This window comes from Emydura macquarii, unplaced genomic scaffold (assembly GCF_026122565.2).
Source record: "Emydura macquarii macquarii isolate MOO-44397 ecotype Brisbane River unplaced genomic scaffold, CSIRO-AGI_Emac_v2 contig_554, whole genome shotgun sequence".
Classification (NCBI taxonomy): domain Eukaryota; kingdom Metazoa; phylum Chordata; order Testudines; family Chelidae; genus Emydura; species Emydura macquarii.
In genome coordinates, this window is record NW_027130691.1 from 5,979,503 (window position 1) to 5,994,959 (window position 15,457).

At 43.7% G+C, this 15,457-nt stretch overlaps 2 protein-coding genes across 2 annotated transcripts in view; both read right to left on the minus strand.

Moving 5' to 3' along the window:
• Window positions 1-5,012, minus strand: part of CFAP251 (cilia and flagella associated protein 251) — a 31,350-nt gene extending 26,338 nt beyond the window's left edge. Inside the window, exons 1-4 of the mRNA XM_067539370.1 lie at window positions 4,728-5,012; window positions 2,616-3,038; window positions 1,974-2,114; window positions 1,047-1,156 (exon numbers count right to left, since the gene is read on the minus strand). Of these exons, the coding sequence (XP_067395471.1) occupies window positions 1,047-1,156; window positions 1,974-2,114; window positions 2,616-3,038; window positions 4,728-5,012 (959 nt within the window). The remainder of the gene's footprint in view (window positions 1-1,046; window positions 1,157-1,973; window positions 2,115-2,615; window positions 3,039-4,727) is intronic.
• A 4,218-nt stretch (window positions 5,013-9,230) lies between these two features.
• On the minus strand, window positions 9,231-15,437 carry PSMD9 (proteasome 26S subunit, non-ATPase 9). The gene is made up of 6 exons (XM_067539591.1): window positions 15,289-15,437; window positions 14,651-14,753; window positions 13,258-13,451; window positions 12,595-12,696; window positions 10,821-10,909; window positions 9,231-9,683 (listed from the first exon to the last, which is right to left on the minus strand). The coding sequence occupies exons 1-6, from the start codon at window positions 15,394-15,396 to the stop codon at window positions 9,656-9,658; spliced, it is 624 nt and encodes a 207-aa protein (XP_067395692.1). The 5' UTR covers window positions 15,397-15,437; the 3' UTR covers window positions 9,231-9,655.
• Between the last annotated feature and the right edge of the window lie 20 nt (window positions 15,438-15,457).

The window sequence follows — 15,457 nt, forward strand, 5'->3', positions numbered from 1 at the left end:
TAATTACAGTGAAAGCTATTTGGAATATTACTTTTAGCTCTCACCTTTCCCCCCACCCTTTCCAGAAAATGTTATGACCTGTCGTTTTGGAAGCTCCCTTTTTCACCATAATGGGGGTGTAGGGAAAACAAGAAAAGAAAATCAATAACCCTGAGCTGTTATAAACTAATTCAAATAAGATTCCAAACACAACAAGACTGGGAATCCTGCTCCTACACTACCATTAAAGCAGGAGAAGTTACTCACTGGTAATTCGGCTTTTTTTTAAAGTATTGTCACATAGGACTCCCACCCACTCCCCTCAGAATCTGGGGTCCTGTTCTAAGATGCTGTGTAGCTTACAGAGCCCTGGTTAACTTCATATTTGAGAAACTCATCAGATTGTAATTTCTGAACAATTCGTATTGATGTTTGCTTGTTTCTAGGATTTCACTGATGTTTCCAGGGTAGCTCCTGCTTCCGGCGTATTTGATGTCTGATTGAGACTGTTCTGGAAGGAGCTGCAACAGTGGCAATTGGGATGGAACCTGGGAGAGGAGCTTATATCTAACAGCCTCAGAGCACCCAGCATTTTAAGAACTAGGGCCAAGATTTAAAAAAAATGGGTGAGTAAAGATAGGTGCCCAATTGTGGACGTAGGAGCCTAACATTAGAGAGTCAAGTTTGAAAATCTTGGCCTAGGGGAGTTCTGACCTATCTCACGTGGCCCCATCTGCACTGGGGTGATTTGAAACTGAAGCCATTCCTCCACCATGGGTGCCTTTGCTGCTTGGTCTAGTTTTCCTTCCTGCTTTCTTGGCCTATGTAATTAGTTTAGTCTAAACTAAAAGCTGAAATCACTTAACTACTATATTGGCTCAAGGAGTTTTCCTGTTTCTTGCTTTGTGGGTCTACATTTTGGTTTTTGCTAATGCTGCCATGAGAAGGTTACTTGGCAGTAACCCAGAATGCGGAGAAATTGGTATCTCCTGAGCAATCTGGAGCACTTGCTACAGGAGAGACAGAAGGTTCTCAAAGAAGGGTTTCCTGAATATCTAGAAACCTACCCTGAGAAGGCATCCCACACAATGACAAGATTATCAGGTCCTTGGTCAGCTGTTGCAATCCACCGCCTGTCTTCACTTACACACAGACAAGAAATAGAATTAGAGTGACCCTGGAAAGTCAAAATAAGAAATGTGCCTTAAAAGATCTAGGAACAACATTTATTTAAAGCCATCATTCAACAAAGGACTAATTAAACTGTACGTTGCACTTGAGACAGTCTCCATGTCCATATCTGTCAAGGTCCTTCTCTCTCTCCTCTTTCAAACCCACCTTATCTAGGAGTACTTCCACCCTTCTTTATCCCATCTATACTCCTCTCAGTCCCTCTCTCCTGAACTTGTTGCCCTGTGTTTTGTCTTGCATTATTTACCCTCTAAGCAGTCTAGGGCAGGAAGCAGAACATGACTTCTCTGTATGTATAAAGCAGAGAGTAAATGTACAGTGTTATATACACATTTTATAATTCATAACAGAATAACAAAAGTATTTTATAAGGTATAGCTCAATGCAGATACAATTCATAGTTCAAATAATATAAAGTATACAAACAGGATTATTTTTTACTTATACAGAGCCCAAAAATATGCAGCACACTCTGCAATCACATACACAATTTATAAAATTTCCCTGTTAAGTATCATTAGATCATAATGTGCATAGAGCTGTATAACACCAAAGTACAATAAGGAGCCAAGTCAGCTGAAGATAAAACAGAGACTCATTAAAGCTCTCTTGACTGGCAGAACAGTGAAAATGCAGCTGATGCTGGGTAGATGAGATAGACAAAAAGTTAATCGGAATGTTTTTTAGATCACAGTATGTGAATCTTCTACTTCCCTGGCTGTGCATGGGGTTCTACGCCATTATCTACCTGCAGATAATGCAGTGGGGTTCAGTACCTGTTCTCTATGAATGGGGTTCAGTACCTGTAGATGATATTGCCTGTTTCTGAATATGTCATGGATCACAGCAGTGTGAGAGGCGATGTATAGAATCACCCTGTGCTCCTCATCAAGCAGGCTGTAAACAGGGAGGTGGCTATTGTAACCAAATGCCCAAGACAAACTCTGTAAGGAAAATAGTTACTTCTTTACGCCAGGCAGTGACAGAATTATCATAAAACGTAATCTCTTATTTTTAGATAGCATCTGTGATCCTAAAGGAGCCCGACATGCTTCAGTGACAACCACCACTGATACCCTGCCACCCTTAGGGAGAAGGAGAGCAACACACACCACCACACTTGGCCAAGAACACTGGAGCAAAACCCTTCTCACAATAAGTTGCCCTATGACCCATTAAAGCTGTTTTGCTCCTCAGAAGTCTGAAAATGCCACTGATACTGGTTAATGACAGAGCAAAAGGCCATCAGAATAACCTTTGACACTGATTTCAACCTCTTACAAATGCATCTTTACTGTAAGTAGAAAAATAAACTTTAAAATCAAAACTATGTCTCTCTTGAAGCTAAAAGATGATTTCATCTGTGATGAGCTGGTCTTTTTCACTAGAATGAAATTTCCCATTCTCTAGGCTCTGCTTCATATAATACTTTGTACAATACTCACAATTGGATGTGTTTTGATGTACTTGTCCTCTTCAAACAACAAGCCTGGGGTGGCTAAGGACACTAGTGACTCCTCCTCCGCGCCTGGCGCTGAGCTGGAAGCGATTGGTGCTTCTAGGGATCCTATCTCTTCTCGGCTCATTTCAGCATCTGCTTCTATGCTCAGGCTTTCCTGATACGCTAAACTCTCCTTGTCTTTGTCCCTCAGATTTTTCTGGTCATTCTCTTGCGCCTCTTGACCTATTTGCTGCATGTCCTGCTCCAGCTTGGTGGAGCTTGGTAATATAGTTGGAGCTTCAGTCTCCCATTGAGGCACTGCAGACACTTGCTGGTCATCTTGTCCAATATCTTCTAATGTTCCAGTTATTGCTTCAGTTTCTTCTCTTTCCTCTGATGGACCTTCAGTGATATCAGCCACAGTTTCCTTAAAAACGAATAAAAGCTTCAATGTACACTTTGCAGAATGAAAAGTGCATTCCATCTCTTCCATGCTGAATTGTCTCCCTTACCACCTCTGTAACTTGTCCAGCCATCATGCAGTAGCTTGACATAATCTGAATGCTACAATTCTATTGGTTATTAAAATCCTATTGATATCATCTTGGATTCCAGTCACACCATAAAATAAAAACCCATTTTATGGCATGAATAAATTTCTCTCCTTGTTTTTAAAACCCGCCTTAGATTTGCTCCAGACAACCTGATAGAAAATGTCTCTCCTCTCCCCTCTATGCTTTTTCTGTTCATGCAGTACTGGCCTCCTCTAGATCTGGATGATCAGATGTCCTGATTTTACAGGGACAGTCCTGATATTCTTATATAGATGCCTATTACCCTCCACCTCCTGTCCCAATTTTTTCACACTTGCTATCCGGTCACCCTATCTAGGTCCCTTCATTCAATCTCACTGCTGTTAGTTCAAGATACTTCTCTGCAGCTCCAGTAATTTAGATCAGCTTTCCTGAATTCCTGAACAACTCTCCATATCATTTCAAAGCTCAGATGAACACATATTTTTCGCCCTGCCCCAGACATTTTACATTACATGCAAAAAATTATTGATCATGTTTACAGTGCCATAGGTGGTCATGGTGTGTTACAGTGAACAAATATCAAAACAATGCTAAGGTTGGGAAATAAAATGAAATAAAATTTTAAAAAATCAGGAAATGCAAAGGTTAAAGATTTGCCAGTAATTTTAATTTGGCAACACTGCACATCCCCTGCACTGCATACTACACATTTAACAACAGGAACGCTAATATAGTCACATATACATTATATAACAGGGAAAACAAGAATAAAAATTTTGCTACCTTACCTACTTGCCCTCCTTTCTAGATCATTAAGAAATATATTAAATAGCTCTTAATTTAGAACAGACCCTTGAGGAACCCCACCATTAATTTGTTGCTATGATGAATATTGACCATCTAATTCTACTTTTTGTTCTCTGTCTCCTAGCCAGTTTTTGATCCATGACAATATTTTGCCTCTCATGCCATGACAACTTAAACTTCTTTAGCAGCCTCTTGTGCAGGACCTTGTCATAGAAACAAGCCTAGTTTGGCGTTTCTAGCCTCAGTTATTTCTGAGCTGCATGACTCTGAGTGTCAAAATTTCAGGGAAGCATATGGAATAAGCTAGGTTTTCCCTCACTCAGAACTAAAACACCGCTCAAATTTTCAAAGCATATTCATGACTGGACTGATACTAAGCAGAGGAGGCTTCTGCCTGAAAAATAATTTGTTTAAAAATATTATGAGTGATTATAAATGGGGGACTGAATGAAAACTGCTTCTTAGCTATAGAATTTGCTACTGGAAACAATAACATCTCCCTTTGCTGTTATTTTCCATTGAACTCAGTGAGCCATACTCTGTGGAACCGGATGGATGGAGGAGAGTAGTATTAAGGAAAAGGACAGTAGAATCTGACCCTGCTGATGCTTTATTTAACTCCACATAAGCGCAGTGTGATTCAGTTAGCACGAATCATATAAATATAAAATAGCGCAAATAAAAAGGTGCACTGAATGGAATACACCTTTCTTGTGAGACCACAGGTATCCGAACTGAGACTAGGAAATCTGTCATATGATATCCATACTCACATGTGGACCTGTTGTGATGCTCAGTTCATTCTTTTGTGTCTCAGGGGTGGCAGCGTCCACTGAGAAATCATCTGCTCGGGTTGGCGGGGGCTGGGTGTCTGTTTCAATAATATCCGTGGATTCTGCATCACCGTCGAGCACTTCAGCTGGCATTTCTGTGACCTGCTTGGGTAATTCAGTCTCAGGAGCTCCTTGTTCATCTTGTGGAGTTTCTTCTGAAGCTTCATTTCCTTCATTTCCTCCTGCTGGTTCCTCTAACGGGGTGTCATCATAATCATCAGCCATCTTTGCCTTCAATAGTACATTTGATCTTGGGCAAAATCCCCAAACAAAAGGAGCTGGCGATATAAAGTTGGTCCAAAGTATTAAAACTTCCTTACAGTTTGCCACAATTGCCCAGAAAGGTTGGCAGAACTGTGTGTAGGAAAACAGGGGCCTACCCTACATTAGGCCTGGCATACTAGCCAGACCCCATCATCCCATCTTACTTTTATGAGCACTAAAATTCCTTTAACGTGGAAGACAAAAATGGACACAAACACTAGGTTAGATTTCCAGGTCAATCACATAAACATTTAGAATCCAAGAGGTGGTTCTATAGCACGTGAATAGTCATTTATTCCAGCTCGAATTATCCTATGTCTCTGTTCTGTTCTGTTCTGCATGTACGTAAAGCACCTGTAGTTCCCTGGGACAGAGATGTTCCCCTTAGAGATGTACCTCTGTCACAGTGTCTATGCATAATAATTTAGAGAAAGGGGGATAAAACGAAAGATTTGCAATTTGTTCAGCTCCAGATTAGTTTTAGGCTTGACTTTGGAGTCTGGATTCATGGCCAAACCTGGGCTGAAGTTCAATTCACAGCCACACGAAAATCTTGCAAGCAAAGAGCTTTTGCAGATGGCCGTTCTCATGAGATTTTTGGCTGCATCCACACTGAAACCAGACAGCAGGTTTGTACTTGTACTTTTGCACAAGCCAAAACACACTTATCTCGGGCAAGGCTCATTACTGACCAGGATATTAACTATTTAGCTCCCCGCCCATGCCCGAAAGCAGGGTCTGTCTCTTTGCCGCCCTTCCGGTCCACGGGCCAGGAGTGGAGTTGGGAAGAGCAGTCCCAAAATACACCTGCCACGTGCCTCTGTCATTCCAGCAGTTCGGGGCCGCCGGGGATTACTGCCAAAGAACTGCCCGCCTGTTCCTGCTGCCTTATCCAGACCCCTGCCATCGCCCCTCTGACCCTGCTCACTCGTCACATCCCTCCAACGCCTGCTGGCTCCCCCAACCGCCCCCCATTCCTCCGCTCAGCATCCCCCACACCTGGCTCCCACAGACGCTTACCCACAACTCCCCTTTCCCAGGCCTCACCCCAAAGCACCCTTAATGGGACCCCCCCTCCTCCTCCTCCTCACCGGCAGCAGCCTCAGCCCCAGCTCAGCAGCCTGGAGCTCCCCTGCTCTGTTTGTATCTGAGGCTTGTTCCCATAGTAACTGCTGCTGCCAGCCAGCGACAGGCCGGAAAGAGCAGTTCCAGAGGAACTTGCTGTGCAGGGGTGGGGCAGGGGAGAAGTGGGGGGCGCTAAGGGGCACTACCAGGCTGAGGGGCTAGTCCTTGGGTTTGGGTGGGGAATGGAAAACACTTCCTTGCTCCCACGGGCTGCTCCTGAGTGCATGGTACAGGGACCATCCCCACTCCCCCCTGCAGGGCCCTGGCTAACAGGACCCAAGCAGCTGATCTCATTTACATCTATAATAGGTAAAACTGTTGTGAGTCCCCTGTATAATATGTCCCCAGTCTCAAAGGAGAGCCAGATGCCCCTGGAACAGGTGGGCTCACCTTGTAGCAGCAGCAGTATGAGGGATGGTAGCCCTGAGCTGTGTACCACAGGGCCCCATATAATTAAGTCATTATGGTGAATTTTCAGTGCCGCTTCACTGCCTTTCAGAATCTCATGTAATCACGTGACTCCAGGAGCTAGGGCAAGAAAAACTCCAAACACTAAGAGACCCAGGATAGAACTGCAGGAATTGGCAACACCTCCTCCTCCTTCCCTCTTCTCCATCATCTTCTGACCACTAACACTGCTTTCTTTGCACCTCCTCAGCGCCACAAATGGAGCAGAGCAAGCTAGAGAATCTGCCCCAAAGTAATGACTTTGTCTCCTTTAGCCCTTTGAAATAAGGTGTTTGGGCCTCAGGGTGAATAGCACTTGTATGAACATATCACTAAAGGGGTTGTGGGGGATGTTTGGAGGGGAAATACACAATTTAAAACAAAGCTGCAAATACATAGTTCTAAAATATTATTTTCCCTTAACAGATAATGAACTTTAAATTCCCTTGACTGCTAGCTTCACGTTATGTAAAAATAGTAATGATTTCTAAATGTAAGTTGCTTTCTTCATGCACAACAGGCAGCCTGATACTCTTTTGAAAAAGAAAGTCCATTTTGTTATCCTTTGAAATGATAGTGGGATTTCCAAGTTCAAGAGGCAGCTTGACGGTGTGAAGCTACTACTGCATTAGACCCATGGAGCAAAACGTATAAACAAGTCTTGAATCAAATTTAGGTCAGATTTATGTATCAAATGGAACGAGGACACACTTTAAAGAGCTGAGGTAGGAGATAAAATGACTGATGAAAGCAAATGTATACTAGAACTGCTGCCTTTAATTTTACACAGCTGCACGATTGCAGGACTGGGACCTTGGCTAAAATTCAAAGTGAAGCCTGTTTTAGATTCTATTGAAAGGTTAAGGCCAAGATTCTGTGCTGTGCACCCTGGGAGATGCATCTAAAGGGAGAGGAATTAGAAGTGGCTTTAAGCCCCCAGCTTCTGGTCTGTTCCAGGAGCAAAAATAGCCCCGGGCATAACTTGATTAGCCTATGAGCTTCTCTAAATTATGTCAATTTTCCCAGGACACCCTCTGACTTGCAGCACAAGCCAGTATGACTGTAGTGGTGTGCATGCAGTCCTACCTCCTGCCACAGCTGGCACATCCCCTCTGGCCCCTAGCTCCTCCCTCACATGTACTAGTCTGGGGCTTGCACAAGCCCACTTATGAAAAGCCAATGCAGTGATTCCACCCCTGCACTGAGAGAGCTGTTTACAGCACTGCTACACCACCAGCGTAGGGAGAAGAAACCCATTTTATATTTCTAGTGGTCATTTAGTTTGGGCATTTATTAAAATCCATTTCATTTAGTATTTATTAAAATCCATTTTTATCTGGTTTCAGAAAGCATTATATTCACAGCTCATAGTCAACAGTAAAATTAGTTCAAAACTTGGGTGGTGTAAATGAATCAACCAATACAGTATTTATGCACCACAGGACAAACTGGAAAGCCTCTTTTCACATTCATTTCCAAGAAAAAAAAATGATTGCGCTAAACCATGCCATGTCCTGCTTCCTGGCCCTTCCAGTGCAAACTCAATGAAGACATCAGGGATGGCTGGGAGTAGATCAGGGCAAGATTGAGTCTGATGTGAAAATATATACACAATCCTCTCCAAACACATTTCTATATGCAGCTGTTCACACTACTTCACATACACAGAACCAAGTTATCACAATTTAGCAAAGCAACATCTCTCTTTGAAGTTTTAACATCTCAACTACACAGTTTTGTGCATCTATATTTTGAAATACCAATGAATGATGATCAGTCACACTTTAATATAAAGTTCCACTTATAAAGGGTTAATACATTAATAGGTATTAATAAGTTAATAATTATGGAATCTAACAGATCAATAGGTTGGTTATTGCCCAGCTTAAAATAATTTATAACACCTTCTATAGCAATGTTAACCATACATAATATATACACTATCCAGGTGTGTAATATATCATTTATTAATCCATTATAGCCTATGGAATCTAAAATTAAGACATGTGACCAGCTGATCTCTAGATACCAGTGTGGATCTGCTTCCATCAGGTCTGAGAATTCACTCAAAATTGAGATTTTGTAAAGATAACCTTTTCCACAAATTATGATACACAATGGAATCAGGTATACATATCTATTATTTTTTAAAGAATTCCAATAGAAACAGGTTTAAAAAACAAATCAAAGCCAACAAAAGTCCCCTTGCAGTGTATGCAACCCAAAAACTGCAGCACAGAAAATAAAATTAACAAGAAACTCAATATAAACCAAATTAGAACTATTTTTATAGTCCAAGCAATAAGAAATATAAAAAAACACAGCACTCCCTCCCCATCTCTCCAACTTAAGACAGAATAAAACAATTCAATTTAAAAAAAATTTGATTTAGTTACCTCAAATGTTTTGTAACACACAATGTTCAAAATCAATGTGTACATTTCTTGAGTGTGCACTTGCACTTCAAAGTAATAGACAACATAAAGTGCAATCCAGAAATTCCAGTAACATTTCAGCACATTTTGCAAATGTTCCACCCGTTCAGGAAGGACTTTAGATTAAAAATGAATGTAAGTTATCACCAAAAAAAACCAAACCAAAAAAACCAGCTTAAATCTTTATTGGTAAATGTTACTTTCACATGAACAAATAGAAAAGAACATTCACTAAAGGTTACAGAATAATTCGGCAAAGGATTTTAACTAAAGAAAAAACACAGACCTCACACTTTGCTCTAACACTTGATTTACATCAATGCAAGTGAAGTCAGAATCAGGTCTCTACAAACTAACCCCATTGACTCTACAAACTAACCCCTCTGAATCAATACAATTACTAAGTATGACCATGCACAGGTCTGTTGAAAGCTATTCAGGTGCAGTACATCCGGCAGGCTGGAGGTCAGAGCCTCGGAACCCATTATAAACACTCCAGCTTCAGCAAGCAGATGTAGATTGCAGAGGGAACTTTTCAAGCCAAGATGGAGTTCAAAAAGCAGGCACAACCTTTGATCTTACTGTCTTCCAAGCCAGTCATCTTTGCAAAGGGAGAATATTGCAGCTGTAAAAATGTAAAGGAATAAATTAGGTCTTCTGCATTCAATCCAGGGGAAGGAAATGGGGAAAGATACTTATTTTTGCTGCCCCTTTTGTAATCTTTGAGCTTACTATGTAAAGAGCTCCATAGCCAGACCCTGCCTCTCCTGTTTACCTAACAGAGCCCTACTCACCACCTTTGCCTCCCCAGTGGCCCAGCGGGCTGCCAGACTGAGTCTTCTCCATTCCCACCTAATCTCTTGATATAATCCACCTCCCCACATTGCTGCAGCTAAATCTTTAACAAGTGACTTTTAGATAGTCTTTCACTGAAGGATCTCAAAGCAATCAGCAAATTTGAGAGGGTGATCAAGGCAGAGTGAAACATGCCTAACACTACATGACAAATTAGCCCTGTCCTTACTGCAGAATCCATGGTTCTGATCCTGCGTGAAAGCCCTATCCACTCTGTTAAGTGGAGGAGAATATTGCACCCAGATGAATCTGCAGAGGGAAAATCCCGACTACACTATAATTCCAACAGTTTTGTGAGCCTCAGATACAACACAGCAGTGCCCCAATCAAAGATTATCTTCCCTGGGTAGACTGAAAAACTAGGTTATAGCAGTGAAAGAGGATCCACACCAGACCCTGAAGAGATGGGGCCCTATTTCCCTCAGGCACACACATGGAACAAGTAAAACCCACTGAAATCAGTTCCGGCAGTGAAGGAATTAGACTCCAGGGCTGTAACATGACCCCGTAACATGGTTATAACATGATGTGGGCCAGTCTACACAGAAAAACCAAACCATGTTATAAAGCAGGTGGGGCACAACAGGGTGCAAATGCAATTTGTATAGCACCAGCAGTGGCATCTTAGCTAGGCAGATCATGAATACCGGGAATGAGCAAGGCAGCACTCAATGACTGGTGCTGAGGACAACCAGGTTGGATTCTACCTCAGGTAGAAAAGCAAAAGGGGATTCCCAGGGGAGGGTGATCTGACACACAGCAGGAAGACACCAGTGCTTTGCAGAAGACCCAGGCTCTGCTCATCTTAGCCATGGGATTTTCCAGTTTAAGCCTGGCTAAAGATACACCGATTCATGCACTTTGCCATCCTGAACTCAGAGACTGTGGAAGGAAATGACAAACCTACCCCAGGAGTCCTTTCCCAGCCCAACGCTTCGGTGTGAGCCCAAGGTGTAACTTCTTGCCGCTACGGATCACGGTCACACTCAGTGGTTTCTGAAATGCAAGAAAATAAACAGCACCTTCTCCTGTCAAGTTGGCCCTGCTCATACCCCTGTCCTCCTAAGAACATAAGAACAGCCATACTCGATCAGACCAGTGGTCCAGCTAGCCCAGTATCCTGTCTTCTAATAAAAACAATGGGAGTCCTGTAGCACTTTAAAGACTAACAAATTTCTGCAGGCATAAGCTTTCGTGGGCTGCAACCCACTTCATCAGATGCATGAAACAGAAATCAGATAGGAGGTATATATATACATCCAAGGGTCAGAACCAACAATGGGGAGGGTAGGTTTAAACAAAGTCCATTCAGTTCGAGTAGATGAGGCCTATTCACAACCACTGATTAGAAGGTGAGAATGTGTGAACAGTGACAATTACTTCTTGTAATGAGATAACCATTCCAAGTCGCTATTCTTCTAATAGTCCCTATGTCCTTCTAACAGTGGACAGTGCCAGATGCTTCAGAGAGAGTGACAAGAACAGGAAACTTTATAGAATGATCCACCCCAACACAGTCCCAGCATCCAGCACTCAGAGGTTTAGGGACACCCAGAGCATGAGGTTACATCCATGACCATCTTGATTAATAGCCACTGATGGACCTATCCTCCATGAACTCATCTAGTTCTTTTCTAAACCCAGTTATACTTTTGGTCATCACAAGATCCCATGGCAACAAGTTCCACACATTGACTGTGTGTTGTGTGAAGAAGTATTTCCTTATGTTTGTTTTAAACCTGCTGCCTATTAATTTCATGAGGTGGCCGTCATGTTACCTGAAGGGGTAAATAACACTTCCTTATACACTTTCTCCACACCATTCATAATTTTACAGACCTCTATCATAACCCCCCTCAGTCGTCTCTTTTCCAAGCTGAACAGTCCCAGTCTTTTTAATCCCTCCTCTTACAGAAGCTGTTCAATATCCTTAATTTTTGTTGCCCTTCTCTGTACTTTTTCCAATTCTAACATATCTTTTTTGAGATAGGCTGACCAGAACTGCACATAATATTCAAAGTATGGGCGTACCATGGATTAATATAACGGTATTATGATAGTTTCTGTTTTATCATCTATCCCTTTCCTAATGTCAGGAACTATTGTTTTTTTTTGACTGCTGTTCCACATTAAGTGGATATTTTCAGAGAACTATCCACAGTGACTCCAAGATCTCTTTCTTGAGCGGTAACAGCTAATTTAGACCCCATCATTTTGTATGTATATTTGGGATTCCGTTTTCCAGTGTGCATTACTTGACATTTATCAACACTGAATTTCCAGGCCATGTGGCAGGGCACCTCTTCTTCCTATTGAGGGGAGTCAAAAGCAGCTTTCGCTGAAGCTTATCACCATTATTCCTTGATCAGCCAGCAGCAAGCACTCTCAATAGAGGCAAAGCACGATGCCTACACACTGCTCCCAGCTCTGTCAACCCAGGAAAGAACTCCCAATTCTTCACTCTTCTCCATTGCACCCAGCTGCTCTCAGGAATAGTATTTAATAGTATGGCTCTTGGGCCAACATTCACACCAAAAGGAGGAGCAGGAGGAGTCTGGCATTCAGTTTCCAGAGTGGGAACATGAACTAATGGTCTCTTCCAACTATCACAAAAGAAAAACATCTAACCTTCTGTTCAAAGACTGAAAATAGAAGCCAGCCGAAGCTGGTAACCTGCTCACCCCTTCGCTGTGCTGCACGACAGTGGCGATATTCTGCAGCGTCTGGAAGTTGTGCGTGTCGACAGAGCCAAACTCAACAATCTCATCATTGACCTGTAATCCCTGTGCAAAGAGGTAACAAGGGATTAAGCATCATTTGCCCTCAAAGATACAAATGCTTTGTGTGTGTGTATACATACACACACACACACACACACACACACACACACACACCCACGTTGTACCTCCATTCAAGAATCTCAAAGTGCTTCTCAAAATTTAGTAGATTAAGCCCCACAAACACCCAGGGAAATAAAGGAGTAATATTTATTACCCCCCGCCACAGAGATGGGGAAACCCAGGCACACAGCTGTGACATGGCCTTACCCATAGTCATATACTGCATCAATTGGAGAGCTGGGAAAGAACCCAGTGCTGATTCCCAGCCAGGGTGTTCTAACATGGCCAACGCCCTACAAGTTATAGCCATGTGTATTTTACACTGTCAAGGCTAACAAGAATAATTATGTCCAGGGGAAAAGTTACAAGCACCTGGCAAGAATCTGGTTTAAAAACAAAGCTCAAGCCCTGCTCCTGATTGCAGGTGGGTGGTGAGGATCACCTGACATATCTGGGCCCACCTGGTAGAGTTTGCTTCATTGGAAGTAATACGATTGAACTTGCCGAGATGCTAGCAGGAGAGCCTGGGGTGACAGCATTTACTCTTGCAAAGGGCTGAGGCAGACTCTGGTTCTGATTCATTGCCTCGGCCTGAGCTTCAGCCTCATCCTTTGCATGCTTCTCCTTCTCTCGGGCATGCAGCTGGTGGAGAGCTTCTTCAACCTGCCGCATCAGGGCCTCATGATCATTCTGCAAACCTAAGGGTGAGAAAACATTGGTGCAGAGAAGACAGGAACAATGACATTTTCATTTAAGGTTCTTACCTAACAGATGCATTTCCCTCTGTGACCGAAATTCTTAGCTTTCAGTTAAAAAAGTAGGTATTATGTTCGCCTTAGGCTTATACTGTGAATGGAGCTGTGCTAGCAACAACCTTGTGTGCGAACAACAGCTGTTCCAGGCTCTGTTTCCCTGACAAGTGTGGCCACTTGGGAACCATATTAAATTCATGTTAGTAACCCATGTTCCTGACTACCTATCTATGGGAGTTAGTCAATGTTCCCAAATGCAGTGGATCTTCTAGTGTATTGGGATACCCAGTCACCACCGGACACTGACATGGCTACCGACTGACAGCTGTTTCACAGCCCTGCTCACAAGCAGCAGCAATACACAGAACACACATAGTTGTGTATTGACACAAGTCATGCAGAAACAGCCATGTTATAAATTCAGTAAAAATACATACAGTAGACAGACTCTTAAAAGAGAATATGGACTGGTAAGATTGATATCCACATAAAAAACAGTAAGCAACCAAATCCCCTTTCCACCAAATCACCCCCTACATGCAACACATAGTCAACAATGACTACTGTAACAAATCTGTCCCAGTACAAGGCATGCACTGAATTGTATAAAAGCACAACATCAACTAGTTTTAGGCCCAACATTTATTTAATGAAGAACACCGGAAGATTTTACAATATTACTGTTTGTATTAATCATTGATCGGAGCACTAATAATGCTGCACATTACATTTGAACAGAGCACTTTTATGACTGAGCCACCTTTGTAGCATCTGATCAGAGGGCAAAGTTGCTTAAAATCAAAACTCAAACTAACCCCTCTACTTCTATTTTCCAAGCTGGATAAAATGAAAATGTTAAACAACACTAGGAGATTATTACTATAAATACGGTTGTAATTCTTTGGGTTTTAATAACCTAAGTTGTCATTAACAAACTAAAGAAACCCACCCCTTTAAATAGGAGTTTCCAATTGATAAACGTCCCTTTGTGTAACTGAGTTCTCCGTTTTATTTCTTTACATTTGCCATGGGGAAAAACCAATCCGGATGTTTGTAAAACAAGGGCCAAACTTTTGCCAAGTGTTGTCTGTGTCACTTAGCGGAGTCCCTGTGAAAGAACCACGAATCGGGATTGAACTGCTTACAGACAACGCTGTGCCTGGCCGTACGGACTTGGTATATGTCGATATCGGCACGCGGATACCCTTCGGCGTCCACCAGCGGCTCCTTCATCCCGACCCCCTTTTGCTGCAAGGCAGAAATACTTTCATGAAGCGCCAGGCTGCGGGGCTCAAGAACACGTTTTGTGTCACGTTTTTAAAGCACCAACAAATGGCATCTGCGGACTGCCAGGAGCTCGTTTATCCGTCTGAGCCGGGCCGGGCCGGGCCGGGCCCCTGAAGATCTGCGGCCTGCACAGACCCCCCCGCCCCAAGCGGCTGCGTAGGTGCCAGCGCCTGGGGAAACCTCCACCGGGAAGCCCCCCCGGGCCGCGCCGCCCCAGCCGAGTGCGCACCCGCATCCCGCACCGCAGATCGCAGCTGTGCAGAGAGCCCCGGCCCTGGCAGTGAGTGAGCCCAGCTGTGCGGGGAGTCAGTGGGCGGCAGCGTCGGACACCGCCCCCTCCCGCCGCGCCACGGTCGGACGGACGGACAGACTCGCACCCCTCCGGCCCTGAGCTCTACGCGCTGCTGGGCTGGGCTGGGCTGCGCAGCTCAGACAGACAGACAGACAGACACCCCCCCTCCCCCGGCTCAGCGTACGGGAGACACCCCCCGCTCACCCCCTCCAGCACCGCGTAGCAGGCTTTGATCTGGGCCTCGAGCTCATCCTTCCTGCGGACCAGCTCCTGCACCTCGCGCACGGTCACGGCTCCGGCCTCCCCCGCCATGTCCCCGTCCCTCCCCGCCCCGCCCCGCACGCGCCGCGTACGTCACACACGCGCCACGCCG